This window comes from Lemur catta, chromosome 8 (genome assembly GCF_020740605.2).
Source record: "Lemur catta isolate mLemCat1 chromosome 8, mLemCat1.pri, whole genome shotgun sequence".
Classification (NCBI taxonomy): domain Eukaryota; kingdom Metazoa; phylum Chordata; class Mammalia; order Primates; family Lemuridae; genus Lemur; species Lemur catta.
Genome location: NC_059135.1, coordinates 94,324,187 through 94,351,463, shown reverse-complemented (window position 1 = coordinate 94,351,463; position 27,277 = coordinate 94,324,187). Strand labels below are relative to the sequence as shown.

Below are 27,277 nucleotides of genomic sequence, written 5' to 3'. Positions count from 1 at the left end.
TTTGTTGGGATATACATGTGTATGTGGGAAGTGTGTGCGTATACATACATATACACACAAAATACAATTTTGACTGCTCTGTCAATTTCTATGAGATATATTAGTCTTCCATTAATTATTAGGTTGGTGCAAAAGTAATTGTGGGTTTGGACCGTGAATTTTAAATCGTTATAACTAGGCTCAAAGACATCTTTATTAATCAAAGTAGGAATCATTACAATCAACACATTTTTGCCAACAAGAAGTAAGTTTGTTTATTCCTGTAGCATAAAAATCCATGCTTCGGGATTCCATGAACTCTTTTGGAAAGCATTTTCTGCATCCTACTCCTTGTGGAAGCATTTTCCCTGCAAAAAGTTGTCGAGATGCGTGAAGAAGTGGTAGTGGGTTGGCGAGAGGTCAGGTGAATGTGGCGGATGAGGCAAAACTTCATAGCCGTGGCACATGCCTATAGTCCCAGCTACTCCGGAGGCTGAGGCAGAAGGATTGCTTGAACCCAGGAGTTTGAGGTTGCAGTGAGCTAGGCTGATGCCACGGCTCTCACTTTAGCCTGGGCAACAGAGTGAGACTCTGTCTCAAAACAAACAAACAAAAAAAATTCATAGCCCAATTTGTTCAATTTTGAAGTGTTGGTTGTGCAATGTGCGGTCGGGCATTGTCGTGGAGAATTGGGCCCTTTCTGTTGACCAATGCTGGCTGCAGGCATTGCCATTTTCGGTGCATCTCATCGATTTGCTGAGCATACTTCTCAGATGTAATGGTTTTGCAGGGATTCAGAAGGCTGTAGTGGATGAGACTGGTGGCAGACCACCAAACAGTGACCATGACCTTTTTATTGGTGCAAGTTTGACTCTGGGAAGTGCTTTGGAGCTTCTTATCAGTTCAACCACTGACAATTGGTCATCACCGGTTGTTGGATAAAATCCACTTTTCGTTGCACATCACAATCTGATTGAGAAATGGTTCATTGTTGTTACATAAAAGAAGAGAAGACAGCACTTCAAAGCGATGATTTTTTTGATTTTTGGTCAGCTCAGGAAGCACCCACTTATCGAGCTTTTCCACCTTTCCTATTTGCTTCAAATGCCAAATGACTGTAGAATGGTCAACATTGAGTTCTTTGGCAACTTCTTCTGTAGTTGTAAGAGGATCAGCTTCGATGACTGCTCTCAGTTGGCCATTGTCAAGTTCCAATGGCCGGCCACTGTGCTCCTCATCCTCAAGGCTCTCACCTCCTTTGCAAAACTTCTGGAACCACCACTGCACTGTACGTTCATTAGCAGTTCCTGGGCCAAACACGTTGTTGATGTTGTGAGTTGTCTCCACTGCTTTATGACCCATTTTGAACTTGAATAAGAAAATCGCTGGAATTTGCTTTTTGTCTAACATCATTTCCATAGTCTAAAATAAATATAAAATAACAAGCAAGTAATAAGTCATTAGCAAAAAACATGAAGCAAGAAATGTGCATTAAAAGGATGTATAACATAACCACATTTATTTAAAAATGTATTCCAATATCAAAGGACAAATTTCAACAGTGCTAAAAATGCAATTACTTTTGCACCAACCTGATAGTCTTTCTATGAGGTCTGTTATAGCTTTTTCCATTTCTCCCTGTGGTGAGTGATTTTTTTATGCTCCTACATTTTAAAAAAATTAGTACTACTGCCAACTAAAAATCTTATTTTTATGCAAAATTCTCTTAGTATTTGATCCAAGTTAATGTGTAAAAACTGGCTTCTGAAATTATTATAATTTAGTCCCTGATTTGCATCTTTTGTTTTACTTCATTTTTAGCTGGCAGCCGGTCAAGTTCCCCAGGAAAATTGTTGGGAAGTGGTTATGGTGGACTTGCTGGGAGTTCCTCGAGAGGCCCACCTGTGACACCGTCTTCAGAAAAGCGAAGCAAGATTCCCAGGAGTCAGGGATGTAGCCGAGAAACAAGTCCAAACCGAATAGGATTAGGTAAGGATTTTCAAAGATCTTGGAACACCATTCCCAGCTTGGTCATAGTTTTGATTATAATCTAATGATTGTGTCTAATTTAGGAAATAGAGATTTATTCTTGAACTGAGGATGTCACTTTGCCTGTGTTAAAAAGACATTTCAGTTTGTGCTTTATACAGATTATGGCATGTTGAGGTTTCAGTTAGAAAAATGTGTGGGACTTACAGTTCAAAATGATGAGAAGGAATTATGTCATGGTAGGTTTTTGTGTGACACAGTAATTTTACAAAGCATTAGAATTGGGGGAATAGCAGGGGTTTTCCCTCACTATCGGAAGCAACATTGCTTTTCGTTTTCTTTTCATTAATTAACAGTAAGTAGTCATTAGCCCATATGAATTTTCAAAACAATTTTTAGGGTCCATGTTTATTTTAATTTTGATCTCCTCTAGCCTAATTGTTGAAACTGTGGTTAAAAAAATATGTGTAGTTGCTTTTGACATAATTTTGTTTAAATACAACAGCTACATATTGATAAAACCAATATATAATCTTTATTTTTGTGTTGGAGTATTTACTTTCTTTGTAATAATGTGTACAATTATATGAATTACTCTCAGCAACTTAAAGACCTTATCTCCTCAACAGTTTTTACTTTAATGTTTACTCTGATGTACCAGGCATTTTGTTAGCTCTGAGAATTAGAAGATAGATTTAGATTCTGACTTCAGAGAGCTTGTGATCTACTCGGGAGAGATAGAATTGCAGAACAGTATGACAGATACTTTGAGAGGGTGCTGTAGGACCATAAAAAAGTAGTGTCTTAGGCCCTTGTTCACCCTGATCCTCCCAGAGTTCCTGCTTCCCAGGATAGGTCCTGTTTTAGTGAAGGACAAGGTGGGATTAGCCAGGGTGGGGAGATGAAGAGGGAGAGAAGCACGTGAAGAAGCAGTCAGGCGATAGAGCACCACAAATGATTCACTTGGCTGCTGCAAAGGAAGTTTGTTAGGGTGGATGGGAGTTGGGGGCAGACACTGGTAGGGTCCAGCTTATGAAAGTCCTTGAAGGCCACCTGAGCTACGAGAAGGCAGGAGCAGATATTTAAGAATAGACAGGATTTGGTTTGAATGCATATTTCCAAAGCAAGTAAAAAGTATTTGGTGATTTCGTTAATTTCTATTATGCCAACTTTCTATTGGCATTATGTAGCATGGTCTCTGAGCTGACAAGTTATTTGGGTGTTGATGTGGATACAACCACAGAAAAGATCACATCTGGAATATCTAAATTTTATATCTCGTGCTGTAACATGTATGTGTTTGGGTCTGATTTTCTTTGGAAAACACATTTGATTTTAAATCTAGGTGTTAGGCTTCAGCTGTCCTTTTTCCATACTTAGTTGTTTAAGTTTATAAGATGTCTGTTTGTAATCCCTGTTAGCTTTGTACTTGTTTTTGTTTTGGGATTTTTCTTTTTATATTTATTAGAGATGACATTTTTTAACCTTCTTTTTGAAATTGGGAAATAACCCAACTTCATTTATCTAACGTAACTCTAGAACCTGGTGTTCCATGATCTTAACTATGGAGTTTGCATCATATATAGTTGAAAAAACAGCACTTACGAGCTTTTCAAAGAGGTATTATGAAACATCAGTGAGAACTAAAGAGGAGATTGTTCCTTCCAAAGAGTTCCTGTTTGAAGCATTATTTGAAGGTTATTTCCTTAATGTTCATTAAGGGGATCAGTTATGTGGTGAAGCTTTGAGGTCATACATACAGTTCAGATTAAAGAAGATATTTAAACTTTTGCACTTTGTGAGAATACACACATATAAAGAAATATATGTGACTAAAACACGTCTTTACACTTTTTCCTGTAGTATTACTTAGAGATTTCATTTTATATGGTGGCCGATATATTAGCATTTTTCAGTAATTGTATATTACTGTGATCATTTAGTACCTACTGGATATATGCCTATGTGTCTAAACATTTGGCTCATTGTGTAGCAGTTTTCAATATAAATGTTTGAAAAGGGGAGGAGCATTGTTAAAGAATATTTTCCATAATCCCAAATCAGTTAATTCAACAGTTTTAGTGATAGCTAAACTAGGCTTAGAATTTGCACTGAAAATTATTCTAGTTATCTACAAATTATGTTTGCTTCAACTGTGCCTCTTTTTGTCTGAAATCATTATTTCCTAACTAAATTTTCTTTTCTCATTTGTTTTAAAAATGATGCCAAGGCTCTTCTTCTTTGGCATTTCTTTAGCTAAACAGACTATATATAATTCCTGTTAAATAACCAAGAGGCAAAATAAATTCCAGCTACTCTCTTTTTTTCTTGGCGAATTATTCCCTTGTAAGCTTTCCAGTTGAGTGGAAAAGTACATTTGTAAATTGTTTCATTTTTATGTGCTTTAGAGATAATAAAGACTTTATAGATAATAAAGTCACATAAATCCCTAGCACCTATAGTTGTTATATTTTGGAAATTTGCCTTTAGTTCCCTTCTTCCCCTACTCATCTATTGAAAAGGCTATTAAAAACTCTCTTGACATTTATGCCATTTACACGCTATGAATATGTATTTAGAATGCTTTAAGATTTTCTGGTTAAAAATACTTTCAGAGAATTAAAATTAATGATAATCCATTTCAACTGTGATATTAAACTGTCCAAGGAGAAGACATGACAATGTCTAGACCAGAGAGACATTTCATGTCTTTAACTTCTGGTTGTTTTTATTAATCCTTTGTACTTCTGCTTTTCAATGTGAGTTCTGGTTGGATCTTCCCTGAAAAGACAAGTCAGGATTACCATTAAAACACTGAAGATGGGGCAGAGTGTCCACCAACAATTGAAAACCTATCACATGGTTTTCAAGGCTTCCCAGCATTTCATGTAAGCACAGGACGGAAGAGCTGCCTGGGACGCTGCTGTTAGGGTTGGCGCAGCAAGCCTGTGCTCATCATGTCTGCCGCTTCGTCCTCCGTGACGTATTCTCACACAGAACGTTTAGTCGTGGCACTTAAACGACAAGTTGATTTGGTATAATTTTTTTTTTAAGTTTTGACCACCTAATTAGTCTATAAAAATCATTTATTTATATAGTTATTTAAAATCCTCCTTGTAGATTAGTCTTTGAAAGTGGTGTTATAAGTGAGTGAGTGTTTTTTCCTCTCGTGCTTTAAATTATAACATTTGAACTGTTGATGTCACCACTAGATGTACTTTAATGAGGTTTAGGGTAACTATGGGCAGATTTTCACAAAATTGTAAAAAGAAAGAAATCTTTTTGTGTATACGACTACTGGTCAGTCCCCACAAATGGGTGAATGAACTTTCTGGGTGAAAAATCAGAAGGGGTAAACTTGTTGAGAAATTTGTATGTACTGTTATTTCAAATCGTATATGTCTATCCCTGTTAATGCTCTTTAATGTCCTCACAAAGCAGAGTTAGCCCAGAGAGTGCATTTCTTACTGTTGTAGCATGTATATGAATTTAAGGAAGGAGAGCTGAGTAAAAGTTCAAAAGTAATCAGGCAAGAACTATTAAGAAAATGCTCAAATAAGTATGAACTTACATGAAAAACTTATCAGGACTGTTTTTATTACTTTGTGATTATTTGTTTTGGAGTGGGTGGTGGAATAAGACAAGATTTTCATGTGTGCCATTCAGCAGGGACTCTGAAGTACTTACATGTGTGGGTTATTTCATTGTATCCTTCTCATTTAAATGATGGGACTATTTCTTGATCCTCATTTGCCTGAGGGGAGGCTGAGACACAGAAAGGCCAAGCGGCTGGACCATGAGTCAGCCTGGAACTGGAGAAGTCACTTTATGACTCAGATGTAGCGTTGGTCTTCTATGGATGAGCAGTTTTGCTTTGTACTTTCTAGGAAACTTTTCCATAGTGGAACTATTGGAACTTAAAAAACTATTACTTAGTTTTTTAAGGATTTAATATGGTACCTATTCCTTTTGCCCTCATTGTAGGAGCTGTGTAGAATGTTATCAAGAATTGCTGATAAAATAGCCACTACTACTTTGAGTGAAAACTCAGTGTTTTCCTGTCACTCTGGCAAATTTGAGGAGAGTTTAGGAATTTCTAACGAAGCTCCAATGAAGCCTTGTTTGGCCTGATTGCTCAGAGTGCATTCCTGTGCCTGACCTTTTTTGGCCTGGGCAGTATAAGCATTTGAACATTGTTTAAAAGCCTTCAGGGTCTAGTTCAACCCTAGCACTGAGCACCTGAGCACAATAGGAAGTTGGCTTTATTTTTCACTTTCATATTCTTTTTTATCACGGAATTTCATGATTCTGGTTTGTAAGGCATTCTTGTTACAATTTGGCTGTACAATAAATCTGTGCTCTAAAAAATAGGGTATGCTCATTGTAATATAGAATAAGTGTTTGTTTTTATATCAAAGAATCATTGATGTATTTATTGATTTATTGCTTCCAAAATCTCTGAGAAAGACATTTCTATCTAGTTGAGAAGTTGTAGATCCTCTCAAAATGGAAATGTATATTGTTCCTGTCAGCTATTATGTTATGCATTCCACCTTCACTCATTCATTATGGAAGGTTGTTTTGGAGTATTTTGCTGCTAATATATTTCCATTTTCTCAAATTGAGAAACAAAGGTGTCATGGTCTTTTCTGAGCTTCACAGCCAAGTTATTAATATTAGACCTTAGGTTATTCATGTGACTCTGTCTTATAGTCTCAGTGTTTTATAACATGAGAATAACAAGCTTTATCTATAGATAATCACAAAGTAATTTACTCTTCTCAGGTCAGTGGAGGGATCTTTTACCCAAATAATTGAAAGTATCGATCTACTTGCTGTTGATTCAGGGTAGAAGACTGTGTCAGTGATGGTGCTTGGTAGAGATCACAGGCAAATCTTTCTGGATTCCTAGAGAAAAACCTGGGATTAAATGTTGGGATCAGTAAAGGATAGCAGCCTCTACTCTTTATATCTGTTGGTTCAGATAATTGAATGTGTTTGAAGCATCTGCTCATTCACTCAGAGTGGATAGACTCTAGCTGTGTTGACCCTTAAGGCTTCTCTTTGTAAAGAAGGCCAGCCTGGGAGAAGTGAGCCCTCTTCCTTTTCATTAGGTAAGTTCGTGGACCAGACCCTTTATTCTGACTGTTTGTTAATCTAAATTAAATTACCCTTCTAAGAACCAAGTGCATAATGAAAACAGCTTTGGTCTTTTGTCCTCTTGTAGAAAAGTTTGTTACCCCCATATAAGCTGATCATTTCTAAAAGGCTTATAGTCTTGTATTTTCTGATGCCAGTTTGTTCTTTGGAAAAATTTCTTTTCATTTCTTACATTTAGGTGTAATTTCACCTTCATACTAAAATTCCTAGCTTTCTGAGGCATTGAGCGTAATCAGGTTTTTACCCAAACTCTCTTGTGTTGGCACGTCAGTCAGTGAGACCGCAGCATGGACAGGTGGCTCAGTCGCCAGAACTCCCCAGCGTGGACAATGTCATAATTACATTAACCGAATGTGACTGACAATTTGTGAGTTTTTTGTCTTCATTAAACTTGTTCACCTTCTCTGAAACCCCTCATGCTGCACGCTAGCACGGAGCAGCCGTATCCCTCGACCCAGCATGAGTCAGGGGTGCAGCCGCAATACCAGCCGTGAGAGCAGCCGAGATACAAGCCCTGCTCGGGGCTTTCCTCCACTTGGTGAGTACACGCAGGCGCTGACTGAGGAGCGGAGTTCCTCTCCCTGCTCCAAATGCTTGTCCGAGACACTGCTAGGTGGAATGACCCGCTTTCCCTCCTCTACTGTCCTTGTGGTCCTTTTTCTTCTTTCTTTCCTCTTCCTTAGTTACCCTTTGTCGTCCCCCTCTGCATGCTTGAATTTTGGCAACTTCCAATTTTCATATATTAGAGGAAAAAAGCACCACTTCACTCTGTACTGTTGTCACTGGTGACCACTTGCTGTAAGGTGAGCCCATCTGAGTGGCAATTTCTAACAGAAGGCAAAACTCAGCCAAAGTGAGCTGCTGCTTAAAAATACTAAGTTAATCCAAAGTTTATCATTGCTCATTGAAGTTTTACAATTTATCTCGAATTTTACTAAAGATCACTCTACATGTGATTTAACTCAAGGAACATAAGTGCAATCATGATAATGTTTAGAAAACAACATGAGTTTTCTTTTTAGTGTCAATTGTCCTGCCTTTCTCTAAAATGAATGCATACCTTTTCAGTTACTACAGACTATTAATCCCCAAAGACATATGTCAGCACGTACTTTTATGAAAAGCAATATTTTGTATTCATCAGTAATTATTTTTTAGTTCCTTGGCATCTTAAGTGCCGTACGGATGTATATTTTCTGCTTTTAATTATCACATGGAAGTATGGACTGCAGCAGTCTCTTATTTTGACTACGTGATTATGTAACTGGTCTTTGAAATATGTAAATGTCACTGCAGAAGAGGGATGTTAAAAGCATAATGTCTCAATATTTGCCTCTACTTATCTCCTTCTAATGTCATCTACTTCTAATATCTTTTTCCCCCAATCAGTATCAGTAATCAAAATCTAGATATATTTCTTAATGGCCCATTATCCTCTGTGAGGTTCTGGAAAAGAGCAGGTCAACAGATGCCAGAGCCCTGCTGGATGATAGCCTTGACTTAATGAGCTAATACCTGTTGTGAGGTATTGTACCTGGTTAGCACAAGCCCTTGAGTGGGGCAGTTTACCTAGCGCATGTCAGCTATTCAGCAGCAATCTGAGACATTAGAGCAGAATTTTCAATAAATGAGAGGTGTCAGTGAAGGGTTTTGTTTGTTCTTTTTTTCCCCCCTTGAATGAACTGGTGATTTTTCCTTTTAAATTGAGGCTGTATATCTCTGCATCCTTGCTCACTATTTGACCTTCCAAATATCCTATTATATGAATAAACAATTTAATCTGTTTATTGGTTGTTTTGTCTCTTAGAAGTAATTCAATGTTTTTATTTTATACATGTGCTGGCATTTTTAATACTGTCCATAGAAACAGCCTTTGTAATCTGGCCTGTGGTCTATGGACCAGGCAAGGTGTGCTGAATTCTTGAGGTCCTAATTGCACTCTAAGTAGTTGAGTGATCTTGTCTGTTTTTCACTTTCTTTGGCTAAGTGGATCTGCTTAACTGTCTTGGTGACAGCCCAGAATGTTGAAATGTATAATTGCTACTCCCAAGGCAGAAGGTGTGGATTAGCATCAGCTTGTGTCTTCTGTTCGTAGTTAATGTCTTTGAGCTAAATTTTTATACTATGCGTTTTTTTGCCCCTTGGGTTAAACCTGTCCCTAAAACTTACGTCCAGCAAGAACAACTGTGTTCATGTGTACCTGCACCATTTGGAGCCATCAGCCGGCTAATGCCTCATGGTCCCGGTTCACCTTCTGGGACAGGTATTATCTTCAGAGTCTTAGAGAGATTAAGCCACTTTCTCAAGGTCACACAGCTAAGTGGTGGAGTTTGAATCCATATTTGACTTCAAGGCTGCCTCATTTGAAAGTAGTTCTGATAATTCAGTGTCTTTCATCTGTTCTCAAAAATGTCTTAAATGGTATCTCTGGGGCCTCTGCAGGGTTCGACACATAGAAGGCGCTCAGTTGAGTTTGTGATTTCCAGGATTGGTATTAGGCCCTGGGAATTCAAAGATACATCCCAGATGGTGGTTGTCCCCAGGGGAGCTTACTACACATCCTCTAAAGGTTCCTTCTTCATCTCATTCATTTCAGTAATCACTTCTCTCACCGCTTTTGGAAATTAATGGGATTATGTGTTGGTGCTCCTTTGAATCAAATTATATAGCCAACTTTCATTTTAAAAAAAGGAATGAAAGTAAATATGTTTTAGTGAATATATATTGTTTTTAAGTTTGCATTTCTATTACAAGATTGTTTTGGACCATTTTAATGGTATAAGTGTATATTTATGTAGTTATAGTTTTGATTAGGTGAAATTAAGGGCTCTAGGACTGTGATGTAAATCAGGCATTGACATAAGTGAGTCCTCCTTGGATTCTGTTTTTGGGTGTTCACTTGTGAATGGGACAGAGTACTCATTTGTGTAAGAGATCTACTTTGGAATATTCTATTGAGACAGAACAAAAGGACAACTTTATAAGGAACCTACATATCAATTATTGCTTAAAAACTATTTTGAATCTATTGTATCTTGAAGCTATCAAGATACAATACTGATGTATTTTTATAATAAATACATAGTTTGCTTGAGTCTTAAAATATTTTGCCAACTTCCTTATTTAAGGAAAGTGATAATTTTATAAAATCTGTTTTAGAAATTTATCTTTGCTTTTTCTGAATCTTGAGAAAAGAGGAATTTTTGTTTTTTTCTGCATGCTGGTGAAAATTTGTCCTTATTGACCAGGTAACTTTGCTGTTTAATACCACAGGGATGCATGTGTTATAAACTGACGTGAGCTTAAAAAATAAATTGTAATACATTGAAGAATTCGAGGTTTTGATATTTTATGACTAAATATGAGAGTATTAATGTGTATAGAATACTCCAGTAGTGTGGATGAAATGTAGCACTGCTCAGTATTACTTTGTTAAACCTGTACATTTTCTGTGGTATAATCATTTTTCAGAGTAATGAATGGAAGCGTATTATCTTTTGCTTTTTCCTGAGGTGAAGAAGAGCTGTATATTGCGTGGATCGATGGTCATAAGTCACTGTTTTGAATCAAGTCTTTATCTCATAATTATTCTAAAAGTTATTCTCTGTCCACATGAGGACAGAGTTTGGCCTTTATTTCCTCAGGTTGATGAATTAATGTACTTAATATGAATACTTGCTAACAAAATGATCTTTTGATGTCTAATTATAAAATTGGAGTTTGCTCTTAGCTGTTGATGCTACCACCAGCACCACCACCACTCTTAACCACTGTTTTAAGTGCTTATGTATGATCTCTTTAATCTTCTGAATAAGTCCCAAGAGAGAGGTATCATCATTAGCACCATTTTACAGATGAAGAAACTGAGGCACAGAGAGGTCTAACACTTTGCCTAAGGTCCTACAGCTAATTGTGATCAAACCAGGTTTTATGGTTGTATTACGAAACTGGTGCTATAACCAGAATACTGCAGCTGCCTCTCAAGGAAGGTCACTAAACTTATTACAACCAAATTTCCACCAGTTAGGATACATTAATAATTAGGATATTCATGCAACAGAACAACAAACATTTTGGGGAAAATGGAATTACAGTTGTTGAGCCCCCTTCCTGTGATTTCATTCTGTTTCTGTTAAAATAGCATTATGAACTTCTATGCTTTTGTTTTTGGTGCATGGTCGCATATGCATCACATACTGATGAAACATCTCGTGAGCTGAGTTAATAATCCATCTTATTGCTGTTTCACTCGGGGGTGTCGATGGTGCTCTGGACTCCTGATGTTCTTCATGTTGCATATTTCCATACTGGCTGATGGAGGCTTCATGGCGTCACTATAAGCCTGGAGTCCGAGTTGGTTGTGCACACTTAGTTTGGAGCACCTTAAAGAGTGCCTTTGTCGTGCCTGTGTGTTAATGCTGTGTGAGAGCCAGCCAGCTACTGTGCAGTTGGGATTGGCACTTGCTGTCCATTCATATCCAGCACCATTTCTTTTCATGAGAAAACATGGCCTTGTTGGTAGTAGTCCTTGCATTTCCTTTGGACTGTGGCATTTTCTGTCTTGGGTACTTCTGTGTTAATCCTGTGGGTGTTGCCGTTCCTTTTACCTGCAGCCTCTCGACGTCATTCCAGGTCCACTAGTGCTCTCTCCACTGCTGAATCTGTTGGGCAGTCAGGTGAACAAGTGCTAACTGCATGACTTGGCTTCTTCATATGTTCTAGTTTCACACCCATGTTAACATTTGTTTTCATCTGTGTCGGCTAGCACTTGGCATGTATGCACCTCATATTTTTTTTCCCCAATGTGCTTTTATTTTTTTAAGTTGTTGAATGTTTATAGTTCTGTTAATAGGCCATAGATGCTTTATAGCCTGTTTGACAACATCATTTCTCCAGTGTTCGTATTTATGTTAAAACAAAACAAAAAATTGGGAAGGACTTCTTCCCTTTCTGCCACCCCCTCCCCAGGAAAACAACAACGAAAACTAGGTATCATGTAGGTTCCCTGTGTGCAGAGGGGGGAATGCACATCATCTGACAGAGTCTTTCATCTCCAAAGTCTTCACTCCCAATAAACTGTCGAATATTAATGCTAGTTATTAGTGTTTAGTTCAAATTATTTTGAGGTACTATTTAGTTACCAATGTTCCAAATTATAGCATGCATTATTTCATATGTATGAAAATAAATGTATTTTTCTAAAAGTTTTATGGAAAAATAAGATTAAGATTCAAGTAATTAAGTCAGGCCACAGTTAGTCTTTGTAGCCTGCAGACCCCAAAACCTTCTGTCACAGTTCCATTTAATAAAACCCCAAATCCACTGGTTAGCCACAGTGACAAAAAGTAGCCATACAGCATCAGTTTGCCAGATTTAACTGGCATTTTTATGTGTTCACAGTCCCTGCTGACTAGTTTTCTCAATTGAGTAAGGCATAACGTGTGAATTTGCAGTCTGTTGATGGTGACAGTTGTTACCAATTCACTGAATCAGTTATTTTCTGTTTTTCTTCTACATGAAGCCAGTTGTACATTTTAGCTGTATATGTTCTGATTAAGTACATTCCCCTGAAGTTTATGAGTCAGAGTGAGGGCACAGTCATATATGTCCATCTCTGGGAAAATTGAGCTTCGTGATTGTGTCAGAACAGTGAGAACATGGAACAGATTTTAGTCTGGCAGAAACAAAAAGTTTATAATTTTGCTTAGATCCAGACAAACATTTCCCCTAAAGATTTAAAATTCAAATTGTCTATGATATTTATCAGATGATCTACAGTCACTGTGTCTGGCAAAGCTGTATGCATCTGGGAAGCACAGATTAATTGCATTGTTTTTATAGTTTTAATTTTGTGTTCAAAAAATCAGTATTATCCTTGGAGCAAGAATTGCTGGCATGAGATCCTTTTTTTTAGTTTTTTAATTTTTTTAGATTCCATTTTATTTAAGTTTATGCTGGGTAATTTTTAAATGGCTTATAACTGAATTACTTTCATTCTGTTACTCATAAATCTTCTACTATCTACCCTTTTTTAATGGAAAAAAAGATGAACAAAGATCATCTATAAAACTAGTGCATAGTAAATCTCACTTGTTTCATATTTCAACTGATAAATCTATATAGATAGAGAGATATAATTGTTTTTGTAGTCTTTTTTAGTTTATATGGCACATTAAATTACCTTTTAAATATAATGGCTAAAATGACATTTGGAATGATCAGCAAATGCATTAAAAAAGGGGATAGTATAACATATAATTTTTGTTTCTTTATAAAAATTCATGACTGTATAACTCTTGACTAGCAGTGTTTAAATTTTTCTCCCTTTCTATGGTGGTGGAAGGTGTAATGTTTTGAAATTGACATTTTAAAAAAGCCAAATGATACTTCACTTTAAAAAGTTCACCAGTTTTGTAGGTGATGTCTTGTTACATATCCAAAATTTTAAATACATCATTTATAGGAAAGGGCAATTCATGTAAAATAAATATTAGTTTCCCTTTTATTCTAAATGCTTCTGGAATATGGCTAATATAGAGATTTCCCTTGTCCAAGCAGTGTCATATTTGTTAACACAGAGAAAACATTTTTATCTTAACATTTTTCTTCCAAAGGTTGTTATACATTAGAATTTTAAATAAGAAACTTTTTACCAGGAGATAATATAACACACTTGCAAAGTATAACTTACACGGACTTTCTCCTATTATATATAGTTTTAATCTCCAGCACTTCTTAAGGAAGGCTGGTCAGCTGACTTAGTGGGACTTTAAAAAGTGAGTCTTCATTTCCATGATCATTAACAAGCTTAAAATAGTTTGAACTGCTAAAATTTATTTTAAATTATTTGGATTCTTTTCATTTTGTTTACCTATATAAAGCTTTTATTGAAAAATCCTTTGAGGAATCCAGGTAAAAATTATACTAACTTTATCTGGATGATTAGTGTTCTGTAGTGAAAGTGCTAGATTTTTATGGTGATTATTAAAGAATTTTAATAAATTGGCTTAAAAAATAATCTTTGGTGACATAAGCATCATGATGAACAAGTATCTAAAACTAATTGAGCTTAATAACAATTAAACAGTAGTGACACTAGTGAACATTTGCAGAGAGATCAATTTAATACATTTTTTTCAAAATTTTACTTCTTATTACACATTACGTTAGAGCTCATTTATCAAACCATGAAGCTTTCTAATCAGTTTGACCAAACACCAAAGCTACCTGCCTCTAGAAGGAAAGCTAAGTAGATTAAAGGACTTGACTCATAGCCCACTCAGTTCTCTTCTACAATAAGTTCTCCCTCTCTCACATCTCAGAACTTTTTCAATAATAAAATGTCATGTTCAAACAATTTCAATTGACAGAATGCTTTGTGACAAGATTAAATGTGAACAACTTAACCTCTACCACTGGTAAACAAGTCAAGTGTAGTTAAAATTGACTAGAGATTTCTCAATGCCTCTGTCTACTTGGTGGGAAGAGGCAGGACCCATTACAAAGAACTGAGAAAATTTGAGTTTAAGTGACATATCTTTTGCTTTTGTTTTTTTGAATAGACCGGTTTGGGCTTGGCCAGCCAGGAAGAATACCTGGTTCTGTGAATGCCATGCGAGTTTTGAGCACAAGTACAGATCTGGAAGCTGCTGTTGCTGATGCTTTGGTAAGAGGCACAATATGTACACCGTCTCTCTGAATTAATCATCTGCATTATTCTCTGTCTTGACAGGAAATTGTCCCCAAATCAGGTTACTAAATCACCTTTGACACGCTTTGAAATTGTATAAATATTGGGTAAATTTACGTTATTACTATTTTCTTCTTAAACTTTTACCTATGCGTACATGTAAGTGAAAAATGGCTTTATAGAAGACATTAGCATCAAGGATTTTTTATCTGTGCTCCATAGTATGAACGAGGTTTTGATGACATTGAGCTTTTCAGATGTCATTGGGATTCTTTTTTTTTTCTTTGTCACCATGTTTTTTTCCAGCATTTCCTTTTTTCCACTTGCTTCTCTTGCTTTACAGACTTTGATGGCATATTATTATAATAGTAGGTAATAGAGTTTGAGGTTTGCAAATCTTTCATTTATTCCATTACTTCACTTGGGGGTCCATATGATTTCATGTTTGTTTGTTTGTTTTTTTTTGTTTGTTTTAGAAAATGGGTTCTTAAGTAATTTAAGAAAACTTTCTAAATTTTAAGGTTAAATCTTTGAGGATTTGAAGCACTGGTGAAGTATGTTTTTGCATCATTACAATGCAGTATCTAAAAAACACAAAATATTCATAACTCCTTTAATTTGTGGTTATAGCAAAAAGTTCCTTGGTAGAATTGGCTTGTGGTCAAATTGCTTTTTAAAGATGCATTTCAGCTTAGTAGTAACATAGTCTTTTGCATATTCCAGTATATGTGCTCAGCACTTGAAATAAATATTCTTTAGAATTGTCTGGTCCCTGGCCTTGCTTCTGCTATTTTAAGATTTATTCTCTTATAAGGGGAAAAGTATATAATATCCTGCTTCAGACCCTGAAGTTTTTATTTTCAATCCAGCCATGTTTCATCTGATCAACATTTTATAGTCTCTGACTACCGCGATTCCAGCTTTCATTCCTTCTTTTCTCCCATTTATTCTTGCTCAGTCAGATTACTTTGACAAGTGTCTCTGAGCAAGCAGTTTGCTGCTCTCATAATGCTTTCCCTGTGGGCAGACTGCCTGCCTGGCCAGCTTGATTCCTCGGCCTTATATGTATAAGGACTTTTTTCTGGCAGGTGCCAGAGTTAGGATAATCACTCTAACCTTGGCTTTAATGTAAGAGTCAAGAGCCGGAACAGATTTCTCTGACACTGTTTCTTCTTCCAAGTTGTAGCATTTAGAATCTGTCTCTTATGTCCCTAGGAAGTGGAGGTTACAAGGGATGGGAAATGATGGATGTGAATCCCTTAGTTAAATGGGACTTCCAGTTAGGATGGGGGGATTTCTTAGTTCTTTAAAGAACTGTGCAAAGAACTGTGTGCAAAGTTCTAGGAGGCAGAATAAGACTTGAGAGTTTGAGCTTTGACTTAACTTGACTTGAGCTCTTATGTGAGCTCAAGCTCCCATTGCACTCATGCCGCCCTTGTTACTTTTTGTCCAAACTATATGGTCTCTGCTAGGGACCTGCTTCAGAAGAGAAAATATAGGAATGGCACAGAATCCTTGCCTCACCAAATAGACACCCCAGGGCAGACAGAATGACTCAGAGGAATAGATAGTAGAATTAACAGTGACCTTAGAGATGTGCCTCACTGGCACAGGAAGAGCTTTAGCAAAGAATTACAGCAAGTACCAGAAGGTCTTATGAGAGTTCTAGGAGGGTTAGGAAATGGCATTTTGAAAGCATTCTTTATTATTATTCGCTTGATATGAAACGCTTGCTAACCTGTATTTTTGGTTTGCTGAGATATGTTTTGCTGTACACTTTTGTTGCAAGAACAGTCCCCACATATGCTTCTGACATAATTCTCTATGCTTTTTCCCCATCCTTCAATATTTTCCTGCCTACAGCTGTTAGGAGACTCCAGGAGCAAGGTACCAGTGCCTTAACTTTTGTTTTACAACTTTATTTCTTCTGTTGCAAGCATATTTCTTTTAGTAGCTAGTGAAAGCAAAAAATGTAGTATAGTATAGAAATTCTGGTCTGAATTATGGTTTTGTTGAGTTGTAACAACAATGATTCAGCATCATTGTTGCCTTTGTTAGTGGTGAAGTCAGTCACCTTTCACATACATCTGTTTTAGTATTTATTTTGAATGTCAAAGTCTGTTCCTTCTTCTAGTGGTGTTTCATTTTATTAACTCAATTTGGACCTATTCTTACGTTGTCATGACTTCATGAATGGATTTATCAAGATTTTTCTTATTTTAGAAATCTAGTTTATATATAAGTAGATCATGTGTTATATGTATTAGTAAATTATATTATGATCGTATAATTTATCATCCAAACAAAGTGCTTTTGAGAGAGAAAGAGGATGCTGTTCACAATTACACTGCAACAATAGGCATAGGCAGAACCAGTCCTGAGCAAGTTGGGATTAATAATAATAAGCCATATTATTAGAGAATTGAATTTGTATGGTTTAAACCAATAACTATTTGTTTTTCTGTTAGAAAAATTATATTATAAATTTTATCAATTTTGTATAGCTCTTGCTATATCATTTATGGGTTTAACTAACAGTTTTGTATGCAGGTTAAGAGAAATGAAATGAAGTGAATATTATAGTCTGCTTTAAAAGAAGCCTATTTGTGTTTCAAAACTTTAAGTCTTTAATAAAAGTGGATCAAATATTTGAAGAATTTTTTGACATAGGATACTTCTGCCACTGATATTTCAAATTTAGACTTTCTTAAGGAAACATGAATATTCAAACAAATTTCCCATATACCATGCCCAAGATATATTGCTTTTGATTGGGGAGGGGCTGGTGGATGCACACGTTTACGGTGTGTCACCTGAGCTGGATTATTGAACAAATAATTTCATTTCATTCTCACAGCAAGCCTGTGTGATAGGTGTAGTTATTATGGTCTGGAACATGGGGAAACTGAAGCAGAAAGCTTAGCAGTCTTTCTGAAGTCACACAGCCAGTCAGCGGAGGCACCAGGATTGCAACCCATGTGTCTTCCTGAGAAGTCCACGCGCTCTACTAGAGGCCGTGCTCTTTCCGTCTGCTGCAGAATGCCATGCTGATTACTTATTTACCTGCTGGAAGACTTTTTCTCTTTTTATTTCCCTAATCTGTAAGCACAGGAAAAGAGAGAGAGAGAGTGTGTGTGTGTGTGTGTGTGTGTGTCTGTCTCTCTTTTTACAGTTAACTCTTTGTTGTTGATTTTGTTTGGTATGACTCATGGTCATTTCACCTTTCCATTTTTTCCTCGATCACCCCCATCCCTCGTTGGATCTGTTAGAAGAAGCCTGTGAGGAGGAGATATGAGCCGTATGGGATGTATTCTGACGATGATGCCAACAGTGATGCCTCGAGTGTTTGCTCTGAGCGCTCGTACGGCTCCAGGAACGGGGGCATTCCCCATTATCTGCGGCAGACCGAGGATGTAGCAGAAGTTCTCAACCACTGTGCTAGTTCAAACTGGTCAGAGAGGAAAGAAGGGCTTCTGGGCCTGCAGAACTTACTGAAGAGCCAAAGAACACTGAGGTGAGGACAAGAACAAGTGTGTGAGCTAAGTTGGAGTCCCATGCTGTACTCATCAGGAGCTTTAAAGGGATTCCCTGTCATTTGTGGAGTCCTTATTACAAAGTTCTAGTTGCAGGGTAGGCACTAAAGGTACTAAGGTGACTAAGACGTAGTCCTTGCCATTCAGAGGCTTCGAAATACCTGGGAAAAATTCTGTCATTTATTGGATTTACAGAGCATTTTGTTCCCTTATGTGTTACATTTGTCCGGTAGATGTTGTTTGAGAATCCTGGTACAGTTTGCAATTCAAGTAGAAAATAAAACAGCTCTGCAGGTTAGTATGGTTCATTACACTTCAGGGTCCTGGAGAAGATGGTATCAGTCTCAGTGTAAAATATTTTTTATAAATGTGCCTGGTAAAGAGAGAATAAAATGGAACACTCCAAAATTATAACAGCATTATCTCTAGAATTGGTTATTTTTGCTTTTTTTAATGTTTCTGTTTCATAAATTTTCTGAAATGAACATGTGTTATTACATTTGTCAAAACAGGATGTGTTTATACCATATCTCATCAAATCTAAGGTACCATTGACCACTATTATTTTATATCCCTCTAATAATAAATGCTGTTTATTAACCATGAAATACTAACATACCATTGATTATAAGATGAATCTCAATTACAGAGATGTTAAAACATGAAAAAAGAAATGGGAATGGGAAATGAGGAATGGACAACTTAGAATCACAAATATAGTTAGGTCTTTTGGATTACTTTTTTAAGCTAAATTGTGAAACTGGTGAAGTATATGGCCATAGATGCATGTCCTTCTGGGTTCTGTAAAGCTGAGTGAGCACTGGTTGATGAGCCACTGGGCTCCAAGTGCACTCCAGTTAGTCTGACTCCACCCTCCTGTATTCATACCTGCCCCACACTACTCCATCTGTTCATGAAGATGATGTGAGAGGTTTTGTCATATGCCTTCTGAAATGAAGGCATCCTGTGATACTCCACTGATGTGTCAAAAACAAAATGAGGATGACTTGTTATGATTGTTCCTCAAGAATCTGTTTAATCCTGGTGGTCCCACTTTGTGGATTATTTGTATTTACCAAGTACCCATTGAATAAACTCTAGAAATCTGTTGATCAGCACTGGTCTAATCTAGGTTGCATTGTAAACAGTGTCAAGGAATCATTGAACCAACTTTCTTATTTGCATAAGAAGGGATTACTCAGAGTTGATTTGGGGAAGAGAAAACCCTTTTTTCAAGGCTTGAAGTAAAAATGGGACTTGATAGTAGTCAAGGATCAGAAAAGGCAAGGGGCAGCCGGTCATGGTGGCATGTGCCTGTAGTCCCAGCTACTTGGGCTAAGGTAGGAGGGTCGCTTGAGCCCAGGAGTTTGAGGCTGCAGTGAGCTATGATTGTACCACTGTACTCTAGCCTGGGCAACAGAGCGAGACCCTGTCTCTTAAAAAGGCAAAAGGCACCAATGTGAAATGGGTATTTGCTTTGTCCCAGGCACAGTAGTAAGTATGAAGCAGCCACGGGACATAGCACTTATCCTATTTGACCAGTAAAGAAATGGAGGCCTATATCATAGTACTTTGTAGGAGAATTGAGATTAAAATCCAGGTCTGTCTGACACATGCTTTTTTTAGTTTATCCCATTGCTTTTCATATGTGGCTGGTAGAAAACAGACTTGGGATAAAATGAAGGGGTTTTAGTTCATGGCTTGGTCACTTCCAGATGTGTGAGCTTGAGTAAATCACTCTGAGTCTCAGTTTCCTCATCTGAAAATGAGAGCAAATCTATGGTTTTATGACCTTGTTTAATTTAATCATGAATCAAATAAGACTGCATTTGTGAAAAAACTTTCTTATATAGATACATATAAATTATGTAAAGCCATATAGTTGACAGAAACAAAAGGATTTTTCAGAGCAAAGCCATAACTAATTGCAGTGTTCACTTACTAAATTTTAAATTCATTGATTTCCATTTTATTTCCTCTAGTCGAGTAGAATTGAAAAGATTGTGTGAGATCTTCACCCGGATGTTTGCTGACCCACACAGCAAGGTAAGTCTGAGCATCAAGCCTTACTTAGCCCAGCTGCATGTCTGCGTGAGCTGCATCATACACTACCCAAGAATGAGAGAGAATTTCCCGTAATGCAGTTTTGACCTTACACATTTAATACCAATATCAGCGATAGTGTATATTACATCTTTCAAAAGTGGAATTATTGGAAACTTAAATGTGCATAAAACTTGAAGTTAAAAAAGTGTGCTTCGTGTAAGAGTTATCATGGAGAGAGTCAGATGTTTCATTCAGCAAATATTTTTGCATGCTTCCTATTAGCCAAACAGTGGGCTAGGTGCTAGAATGTAAGATTATATTATAGTGCATTGTTTTTAATTACATTAGTGAAGAAAATAAGCATATAATTAATTTGTATTCTATGTAGAATATGCTTTCCTAGGACAAGATAGAAAAATAGAAGTATTTATTTTCTGGATTTATTGAAAAACTAGATTAAGTTATTTCTCAAAATAAAATTTTGCTGCTCCTAAGAACTTGCTGGATAGTGTTCACCTAGTTGGTGCCCATGCCTCCTCAGGGCCAAAGGGAACACTGACCTGGGGACTGCTTTTTTGACAAGAGAGTCCCAGCTCAGAGGGAAACACCCATGAGTGTGGGACAAGGCCCTTTCTAGGGGTGGTGCTGAGAGAGTGACTCTTTACAAAAGTTTGCTTGGAGTCTAGATTTTAAATAAATACCGTTGTTTGGGAGGAAGCCTTTTGAGGCTATTCAGTGCTTTTAGAGGAAGAAAACAAGAGAATGAAGATACAGAGAAAATTAAAAGGTAGAAAAAGGACAGAGACACTAAGTGTGTAAATTGATAGAACTTTGAATCAGCAGAAGCGAATCTTAAATGCTGACATGCACGATTAACTATATTTATACTACAGTGTTCCTAGTACAGATGGTCTCTTCTAAGTCTTGCTGGGAAAAAGAAACCTGCGATGGCCAGGGAGTCCAGCCAGTTATCTTCCTTCTTTTCCTATCCTTGCTTTCTCATAGGAATTGTATTTGAAATATCAAACAGCAACCTGTCCATCTACCCACCCACCCAGTCATTCAGCGTTTATTGAATACCTGCTCTGAGCTAGGGATATAGAAAACACGATATGGCTCCTTCCTTTGGGGATGCTCATGAGAGTGTAGGGGATGAATGCGGGGATTCTCCTCCTCACGCCTCCCACAGCACTTCTCCTTACTCAGTATGGGTCTTAAAGCATGTCTTAAAATTCCTGATGTGGGCTGGGCGCATTGGCTTATGCCCGTAATCTCAACACTTTGAGAGGCTGAAGCAGGAGGATTGCTCAAGCCCAGGAGTTTGAGGCTGCAGTCTAGCCTGGGTGATGGAGTGAGACCCTGTCTCTAAAAAGAAGAAAAAAAAAATTCCTGTTATGACCCTCACAGCCTCACAACAAGGTTAATGTTAACAATAGTATTAATAAAAATACAAGAAAGATGGAGTTTAAAGGCCACGTAGATATACAAAGATACAGTTATCAAGATTTTCCTCTCAGTGTTAAGATTTAAAGCAGTAAGATTTAAAGCATAAGCACAGTAAGATTTTTAAGATTTATATCATAAGGGATATTAGATGGTTTAGAACATTGATGAAATTTCTGTTACCTGTCACCTCTAGATTGCTGATTCAGAAGCAGAATGTGAGGATAAAGAAGGAAATTTGTTTCCATCAGAAGGCTCTTGTACAGTGAGTTTGGAGGTCTCAGTTAGTCAGTATTTGTTAGCTGCCTGTGGACTAAGCCAGGAACCCCCCACAGCTAGGGCTCCTTGATGTTTTCCCCAGGCTACCTCACAGGAGACCCCTGGTGGCGAATAGTTACCCCGGTAGACCAAGTCTCATTAACAAGGTGTAGGGGAACACAGTGCTACTTATCTTTCTGAAATTGGTTCAGAGATACTCCACTGTGGACTCTGTTTCACCTTAGATAGCAGTATTGATTACACAACAGCATAAGCATTATGACAATTATCTTTTATTCTAAGCCATAATCATTTATTACTTTATAATATCTGAAATGGCATACATCAAAATAGTTGACTGACATGGAAAGCAATAGCTAGACAATAGTGAATAGGCATTTTTCTTCATCCCATAATAATATTTGTTGAATGCTAGATAATGAACAAGAATACTACAGAATTAGAACAATTAAGAGGTTTTGTGTTTTGTTTTGTTTTTCCTAAGAAAAGCCTTCAGGAGTAAACTCAGAAAAGTTAATTTCACTCTGTACTGACTTTTAAAGACCTTTATTAAGGGGGAGTAGAGAGTATTTTGTCAGTTTCTAGCCCTTTCAGGGTTTTTTTTTGTTTCGTTTTGTTTTGTTTAATAAAACTGCATGAAATGATATTAATTCACTGTGGACTAACATGGAATTTGTTTTGTTGCATGGCCTGGTTTGCGGTGGAATTCACATCAGAGAGTAAGTTCCAGTCCTTTTCCCTTTATCTGTTTTCTGTGATACCTTTGCTTTCTGTAACATAAACAGCGTTACCCTAAGTTATGAGAGTCTGGGCATAACTAGTATGGGCATTATTAATGTTTTGTAGACTTTAGAGGAAATCATGAATTAAATATGTGAAATTTGGTTTTCATTTGTGTCTAGGTTTTCAGTATGTTTTTGGAGACTCTTGTGGATTTTATAATAATTCATAAGGATGACTTGCAAGACTGGCTTTTTGTTCTTCTCACACAATTACTTAAGAAAATGGGAGCAGATTTACTTGGATCTGTGCAAGCAAAAGTTCAGAAGGCTCTAGATGTCACAAGGTAAGTGTAGGGGCTAGACCAGTTGGATGTTACAAGGTTCTTACAGGTGACTTTGCATTTCTCTTCTGTTTCCCATGGTCTAGGTTGCCCACTTGAATATCTCCCCTCTTCCTCAGTTCTCACATTCTCTTGTTGACATGTCCACCCAATCCATGAGATGAAATCTTCATCATATCTTCCTGAGTTGGCATTATTTTTTGTGAATGCCTAAGACAAATGTCGAACCAAGTGTAAAACTTTGAAACTTGATTCTCTTTTCTTTAAAAAACATTGGAAGAAAACATTTAGAATATTTGTGTACATCTTTCTGAAGACCTTAGTGTTCTTAATACTTTACCCTCTTATAAATCACACTAGAAATTTTTCTGTCAACGTATGATTTAGAGTTTCCATTGGTCTGGGAGCAGTCTCTAAACTGACAGTGCGTTGGTTCAGAGATGGATAATACATTTGTAGCAGTTGTGTCCATTCTGGCTGTTGGGAAAAAAGAAGGGCCGCCAAGGCTCAGAAAAGTTAAAAAAAACTATGTGCTGTTCAGAAACGTCTATTGTCTATGTAATTATAGGTCCTCAGATATAAGTATTGGAGTTAAATGATCTCAGAAGACACTTTGCAGTAATGTCTTGGCTATGATTTGGTGGAAGATAGAGGGGAATGTCAAATCAGTGAACTTTTTAAAAGAACAAACAAGTGACTCCAAGTCACTCAGGAAATTATCAGGGCAATAACTGCTGTAAGACACAATTACTACAAACTGGAATACAACTACATATCATAGAATTTTCAAAATGGAAGGAACTGAAAGACGATGCTCATTTTATCAGTGAGAAATAGAGATTTTGGCTTTGCTTGTGCAGGGTCACACTTTGTGTTTAGTGGTACTCTGGAAACTAAAACTCGTGATTTCTGGTTGCTGCTGTATTGTCTGTTCCTGTTATTGCAGGCTGTGCCGAGGGCGGGTGTCCTCTCCTTCTGTGTGTGGGGGGTGGGGGTATGGATAGTGCTGGTGCCTTTTCTTCCCTCTGGAAGCATATACTGCCCTGCCAGCATCCCCCACACATGCATCTGCTACGTGACTCTGACTTCAGAGCATGTGTCTGTTTCTCTGCACTGTGATGCCAGCTGTTTTCTTCTGGTCCCTAACCCTGTTGGTCTGTATGATTTACACTGCTATAGAACTCTATCATCCAAATAGATTTCCCTTCTGGCTTTCAGTGAACTCAATGAAGCATACTACCTTTGCAGTAAGCTTTCAAGGTTTGAAATCATCTTTCCTTTGGATGATTAAGTTTAGTGGGATTAGGTAGCATTACTGTATACCAATGGATTGATAAAGTTTTAGCCAGGAATTGACTGGGGGCCTAGGCTGACAAGCTGGCATAAATGAATGAAGTAGAGAGACAGGAAGGCTATTGATAGGCTGGAGAGCTGCAGCCAGTTGTGGCCATGTGGGATCATGTTGGGACATGAGCCAGTGATACCAGACTGTTCGAAAAAGGTCAGAAATGTGGATTTGGGCAACAAGTTTGAGAATTTTTTATGATACTGTGAAGGCCAAATAAAACATGTACGAGCCAGACTTGGCCTATATAGGTTACTTAATTTAGGTGAATTTATAAATGACAATATCTATTTCAGATTTGGGGGGATAGCGGGAATATTAAGATATATTCCTTAACTTTGGTGATTAAGGAGTACAATTGTGACTTCCTATTAATGTTTCTGCATACCTCTTTCCTTTAAGAATCCTAATCTCTTTAGGGATCTGGGTCCCCCTAAAGCATTTCCTTCTTTTTCTCAACAGCTGAGGTGTATAGCTGTTCAAGCTTATCTGGAATCAGTCAGTGACTATTCAGGGGGCGTTTCAGTGATGGCTGAGAGTGGTCCTCAGGTTATTGACCTGAGTGCTAATCTGCCTCAGTTTCCTTTCCTTTGGCTTTGCCTAACAACAGGGCGTATTTCCTCATTAAACACATCCATTACTGAAATAAAATTCTCCATCACCCCTTGCTGCAGAAAGGGACAGGCATTTTGTGTTTCTGTTGGACTAGTCACTTAAATCATGCGTACTAACACATACTAAATGTAATTTGCTTCCAGAAGTGGCCCTCAAAGATTCTGGGGTACAAAAAATGCGAGAGAAAAGGACACTATTGGGTCAAGTTTACTTTTTGTTAGTAATTATAATGATGATAACATTGGTACCTAATATGTGCCATGTGCTTTTTATTTTTATTGTATTATTTCATTTAATTTTCAAATCAGTTCTGTTAGGTAGATATTATTTGCTTCCTTTTATAAATTTGAACCTACATCCTTAGTCATTTTACTATACTTCTAAAGTTTGGGGAAAGTCTCTATGGGAGTCCAAAGAAAGTAATGTGATCGCACAGCCTTAATTGTAATAGATACTTGCATTGCATTATCTTTCCTGTTAAGATGGAAGTTATATCAGCATTATCCGCATGGGGCTCCATTATGCAATTTTAAACCAATACTAGTAATTGTAGCATTTTAAGGGAAAGAGTACTGACTTTCTCTAGCCAGGAGCACCTCAAGGTTATTTGATTGGATCAGAGATGTGTGAAGACTACAAGAGATGAGATCAGGAACAGGCAAGACATGGAGCAGGAGAAGGGGCTCCCAGGGCCACAGGCTTGTGTGTATAATTTGTAGGTGGATGGGAAATGCTTCGTTGCTGTCTCACAGGCATTCTTCTGTGGTAACAGTGTGAAATAGGATCATAAGCAGTTATCAGGACCAAGGAGGACAATACAGTTAGCCTAAGCAGGGTCAGCTGTAAACATCCTAGTAACGATATAAAAATAAGATTTGGGGCCTGGCATGGTGGCTCACACCTGTAATCCCAGCACATCGGGAGGCCGAGACAGGAGGATCTCTTGAGCCCAAGAGTTCGAGACCAGCCTGGATAACATAGTGAGACCCCATCTCTTTAAAAAAAAAAAAAAATTTCACCAGGTGTGGTGGCACATACCTATAGTCCCAGCTACTGGGGAGGCTGAGGCAGGAGAATCACTTCAGCCCAGGAGTTTGAGGTTGTAGTGAGCTGTGATGACTCTACTGCACTCTACCCAGGGCAACAGAGTAAGACCCTCTCTCAAAAGAAAAAAAAGATTTGAGAATCGGAAGTGTTTTTCATGTTTAAGCAATATTCAGAAACGTAGCTGGGGGGAAAATGAGCAAATCCCTAGATGGGCAAGTAGGAATCTCTCCCTTAGTTTATTGCCTAGTCTTAATTTTTAAAATAGCTACTCAAAGTAAGTTCTGTATATGTTTTGGGACTTTAAACAGGATTTTTCTTTTTGTAAATTTTCTGTACAAATGTGTATTTAGTGTAGTAGATACATAAAATGAAAAGTAGTATTATTTTAAAATGTGAACAGGCTTTTCCATGTACTAATCTATAGCAGTATGTTTTGTTAATAAATTTTTTTAAAAACAAGCACTTTTTTTGTACCTAGGGACTCTTTTCCATTTGATCAACAGTTTAACATTTTGATGAGATTTATTGTGGATCAAACTCAAACTCCAAACCTCAAGGTCAGTAATTATTTGTCGTTACAGTTCAACCTCCAGGCCTCAAATTTGTTTAAAATTTACTCATTTTAAATACATGACTCATATGTTTAGTTATTGTGAATAAATGTCCTGTGAGCATTCTGGTTCAATTCTTTGTGGGCATGTTCCCACTTCTCTTGGTTCAGTGCTTAGTAGAGGAATTGCTGGTTCATTAAAAAGGTATATGTTGACTTTTTTAGAAACTGCTAAAATGGTTATACCATATTATATTCCCACCAGCAGTGTATGAGAGCTCTAGTTTTTCTATATCCTCACCAACTTTTGGGCATTCTTAGTCTTTTTCACAATTAATATTTAAACTAGAAAATTAAGACGTTTTAATGTGTTAAGATCGATATCTTTCTGAACTGTTTCTTTAATATTAACATTCTAAGACTTGAATATTAATTGTTACATATTATAGAAAATCATACCTATAATAACAAGGCCAAAATTTGAGGCAGGATATGAGTTAATTTGAATTAAGTCATGTTCATCATCTGTTCTTCAGTC

The 27,277-nt window shown here is 37.2% G+C and overlaps 1 protein-coding gene across 5 annotated transcripts in view; it reads left to right on the top strand.

Moving 5' to 3' along the window:
* The window catches only part of CLASP1 (cytoplasmic linker associated protein 1), a 264,483-nt gene that overhangs the window by 181,439 nt on the left and 55,767 nt on the right, over positions 1 to 27,277 (top strand). For 3 of the 5 annotated variants that reach the window (XM_045559396.1, XM_045559398.1, XM_045559399.1), the window contains 7 exons: positions 1,801 to 1,968; positions 14,691 to 14,794; positions 18,088 to 18,332; positions 20,334 to 20,397; positions 20,632 to 20,634; positions 23,022 to 23,185; positions 26,668 to 26,746. In XM_045559396.1, coding sequence (XP_045415352.1) covers positions 1,801 to 1,968; positions 14,691 to 14,794; positions 18,088 to 18,332; positions 20,334 to 20,397; positions 20,632 to 20,634; positions 23,022 to 23,185; positions 26,668 to 26,746 — 827 coding nt within the window. Of the gene's footprint in view, positions 1 to 1,800; positions 1,969 to 7,558; positions 7,667 to 14,690; positions 14,795 to 18,087; positions 18,333 to 20,333; positions 20,398 to 20,631; positions 20,635 to 23,021; positions 23,186 to 26,667; positions 26,747 to 27,277 lie in introns of all 5 variants that reach the window. The other 2 variants (XM_045559400.1, XM_045559397.1) reach the window with 2 other exon arrangements.